The sequence below is a fragment of the Crocuta crocuta genome, unplaced genomic scaffold (genome assembly GCF_008692635.1).
Source record: "Crocuta crocuta isolate KB4526 unplaced genomic scaffold, BGI_CrCroc_1.0 scaffold124, whole genome shotgun sequence".
Lineage (NCBI taxonomy): Eukaryota > Metazoa > Chordata > Mammalia > Carnivora > Hyaenidae > Crocuta > Crocuta crocuta.
Window position 1 is genome coordinate 7,751,544 of NW_027551573.1, and position 4,219 is coordinate 7,755,762.

The following is a 4,219-nucleotide window of genomic DNA, read 5'->3' on the forward strand; positions in this document are numbered from 1 at the left end:
TGAAGCAGCCACACGGGGCACCCGGGGCAGCAGCGCCACTGTAACATCGATGGCCTGCCAGCGGGATGGGGGCCTGCGAGGGGGATCGGGGACTGCGAGCCAGATCGGAGCCTGTGAGGGGCATGGGGGTCCGCCAGGGGGATCGGGGCCTGTGAGCCGGATCGGAGCCTGTGAGGGGGATGGAGACCTGTGAGGGGAATCCGGGCCCACGAGTGAGATCTAGGCCTGTGAGCGGAGCATGGGGGCTGAGCACCAATGGGCCACATGTTTTCAGGATCCATTCCACAGACACCAGAGGTCAGGCGGTTCAGCAGCCCTAGGTCTCTAACAATAAGATGACAATTTAACGTTCCACTGTGGGTTTGTTTATATTTAAAATCAATGTTTTAGAAAGCTTGTTTTGACAAGTATAATAAAGAAGCCGTTGTCCCCGAAGGACACCATTCTTTATGTTTCAACAAATAACTGTAACTGTTCAGAGCTTTACCAGAACATTCTTTCAGAAATAAATGCAATAAAAATGAACAACAAGCATGTACTACTAAGATTATGAGGATACTCCGTAAACAGCAGAAGAAAAAGAATTTCTATCACTCACTTGTTCATTAATAGACAAATATAAGTGAATTTGTCTCTTGTTGAAGGAAAAGTAAACTTTCTTTTTGGATATACTTGGCTAATGTGCTTATGTAAAATATTAAGCTGGGTAAAATGAATGACAATTTTTAAAACATCATAAGTCTTCCCTTTGCTTTAAATACTACTTAAGAGTTTTCAAGTTACCAGTTAGTTTTATATTTTTTTTGGCACCAAAAATCCAAAAGTTTGATCTTAATTCTACGACATTTTCTACAAGGACAAAACTGAAACTCTGAACTTCTTTTTTTTTTTTTTTTTATGTTTCGTTAACAGTCTGTGTGTTCTCAGTGGGGCGAGATGAACAGCTACCGAAGCTAGCAGTAGTCTTAAAAATGCTAAGCACTCTCACATAAAATACAGTAACCACTAACCTCTGCAAACTTCAGGTTACTGTTGATAAAAGACCATTCTAACAATTGCTGAATTGTAGGAACTCCAACTTTCTCATTTTTCTCCATAAAAATTTGATAGAAGTAACAATCTTGGACTTTTTGACCTGCTGATCTAAAAACACACAGAAAAAAAAAGAACATTTATTTACAAAATGCTTCAATGAGAACGTGAAGCTGCCCCAACAATATACTGAGGACAGAGGTCATATGAAGTGGAGGGTGCAACCCTCGGTAGTCAGAACAACAGGTGAAGGACAGTCATTTATATTCATGAATTAAATGTACTCTGCAGAAAACCTTAAAAGTGAGTTCCTATGTCAGCTGTCATATTCAAAAGTTCCCTCAGTGATTAGAAAAATAACGGACTACCATCTGCAGTCAAGAAGCACTGCGTGAACAATAATAACCAGAAGCTAATTTGGTTCGATGTAACCATCCAAATCTAAAAAAAAAAAAAATTTTAATCAACATTCCATTAAGATGTTGAGTGTTTAAAAATTAAAATGCATTTAATGCTTGATACGGGAAAACAAACTCTTATATATCTGAATGGGGCAGACCCTTAGTGTCCTTCCAGACCTAACTTTTCATTGCTAAAATGAAGGTCTGGAGATCTAGGGAAGAATAATCATTGCTTCCCAGCAACATAAAGCAGAGCTACATGTGGAAACCAGAGGCCCCACCAGCCGCTTATTATTCCTTCTATGACAGCACTCTGTCTCCTTAGATGGTCACTCATTTATTCAACAAAAGGCAAGTAAGCCCCTTCCATATGCCAATCCGTGTCACCATTATATTAAACATTTTGCTTTTACATATTTTACTAGAGAATGATGTTACTCTTTAAAACTAAGTCTGCCTAAAGGATTATCTTTATGTGTACGATTTATCTTTTCAGCAGAATTTCTGGGTATAGAATCAGCCTATTTAGAGCTAGATTTCAAGTTTTTATGGAAAATTATTAACATAGCTTTCATAACAGAACAGCTATTCAGAGACAAACCTTCAGAACCCTCAACTTTCCAAAGCAGCTTATCAACAAAACTTACTCGTTAACAAAACCGGGAGATTCATGAGAACCCATAACAAGTAAAAACAAATGATGACCAAAAAACCTGAAGGTTATGCTGTTATCATTATTTTCATTGGTTGTTGATGACTATAAGAGACCGGGATTTTTCTGTGAAAGCGAAAGCATAAAAAAATTTAACAAACAGGAAAAAAAAATAAGACAGGAAACTAAGAAAGCATAAAGCAGCAGAGGTCAGTAGTTGTTAAGAATTAGAAATAATAATGGTGATGAGGAAGGACAGTCATGGTTGATGGGAATCCACACTGAGAGAAGAGAACCAGAAATGAAGATATAAGACCAACAGCTTTGTGATATTGAGGCAGAAGGATTAGGAGCCTGGGTGGGAGCTGGGAAAGGGGGAAAAAAAAAACAAGCACTTAGTCTCATTACTATGGTTTTAGAAGGCTAAAAATCCTAGAGTAATTAGCTGGTCATTAAGACACACACATACAAGAATCACAACAAAGCTGGGGCTATTGTACAAAACTGCACAATACAGGTTGCTGTTTTCCACTAAGAAAATCTAGAAGCGGAAGGATACAAATGTTGCATTAACATTAGAATAAAACAGCCGTCTACAGAGAAGATGAAAAACAGTTGTGGAACTGTCTACCTTCATAACACAGACCTTAATGGGTGGCCACTAAAATTCTTTACAGATTCCGGGTTATCTAGCACTGTGGAATAGAATATAACCGTGTAATAAGAATACCCAGACCATGTTCTCTAATGAGAAGTACTCCAGTAACACAACTTGAAAATTGTCCCGTATCTTTGCTTCTTGTTGCCGATTTAAAAATTTTTTTAACCTTTTATTTCTGAGAGAGAGCATGAGAAGGGGAGAGTCAGAGAGAGAGGGAGACACAGAATCTGAAACAGGCTCCAGGTTCTGGCAGTCAGCACAGAGTCCAACGCGGGGCTTAAACCCACAAACCGTGAGATCATGACCTGAGCCAAAGTCGGACGCCTAACTGACTGAGCCACCCAGGCACCCATTGTTGCCAATTTTATTCCATTGCTTTTCTTGGAATGCTTCACCTCGGTGCACTATCCTCTCACTAATGACTATGATTTTAGTTTTACCTTCTCTTTAACACCCCACACAGAATTAGTCATCATTACCCCTACTATCATTATTATTGTTTTTTGACTATGAAGGCTTAGTTTACCCACATTTACGATCTTGACTCTTCCTTGTTTCTTGCATACTACTCCTTTATCCTAAATTTGGCGTGGTCTTAACATCCTGTGATAAGTCTCTGGGTTGGACAATTCAGTACTGGTTCTTCCAGCTCAGGAATTTTGTGCATCTTTCTTCTTAGAACTTAAGTCTGCCAAAAATTCTGGAAAACCTTCAGTTATTATCTATCAAAATATTGCTTCTTCCCCATTATCTCTACTGTCTCCTTCTAGAACTGCACTAAGAATCTGTCTTCCATGTCTTTTACCTTCTCTTATTTTCCAACTTTTTTCCCCTTTGGGCTATATTCCAGGTACTTTCTTCAGATCCATTTCCAAATAAGTGATTCTTTCTTCAGCTGTATATATTGCATTCCATGATGTAAACCGCCCCCCAGCCATAAAATATATATACAGAGATATACATTTTTAAAACTCCATTTCTGGGAGTTCTATTTTTGTTTATTTAATAATGCTTGTTATCAAATCCTCATTTATCCTCCGAGGTAGCTAAGTCCTTTGCCTCTTCAATCCTCTAACACTACTGTGCAGCCTCTCAGACTGTCCCGCTATTTCAGATTTTACGGTACGCCTCCTCCTATCTGTTACATCAGCTGACTCCCCCTCAGAAAGGCATGTGCAGGTAAAGAATGACACTTGGAAAAGAAGGGCTAACATTTAAAGTCTCTTTTTATATCTTTTTATGATCTTTAAACCAGCGATTCTCCACATGAAGAGGCTGCTGAAGGGGAAGAGGAACAGTGACCCCTTCAAGGGGTGTCAAAACTTCCCAGAGCCCTCTTCAAACTGCACACGACCTTCAAGCACTGAGATGCACTCTCACATGTGTCTGGCCCTCCTTACCCCCTGAGAAGCACAGCTGTCTTCATCCTATGTTATTACCAGAGTCTATGACATCCCTAGGGTGTGTTGGGCT

At 39.5% G+C, this 4,219-nt stretch overlaps 1 protein-coding gene across 3 annotated transcripts in view; it reads right to left on the reverse strand.

The window, feature by feature from the left end:
* CYLD (CYLD lysine 63 deubiquitinase) overlaps nucleotides 1-4,219 on the reverse strand; it is a 68,994-nt gene that overhangs the window by 8,536 nt on the left and 56,239 nt on the right. For all 3 annotated transcript variants that reach the window (XM_077751366.1, XM_077751367.1, XM_077751365.1), the window contains one exon: nucleotides 1,011-1,143. In XM_077751366.1, the coding sequence (XP_077607492.1) occupies nucleotides 1,011-1,143 (133 nt within the window). The remainder of the gene's footprint in view (nucleotides 1-1,010; nucleotides 1,144-4,219) is intronic.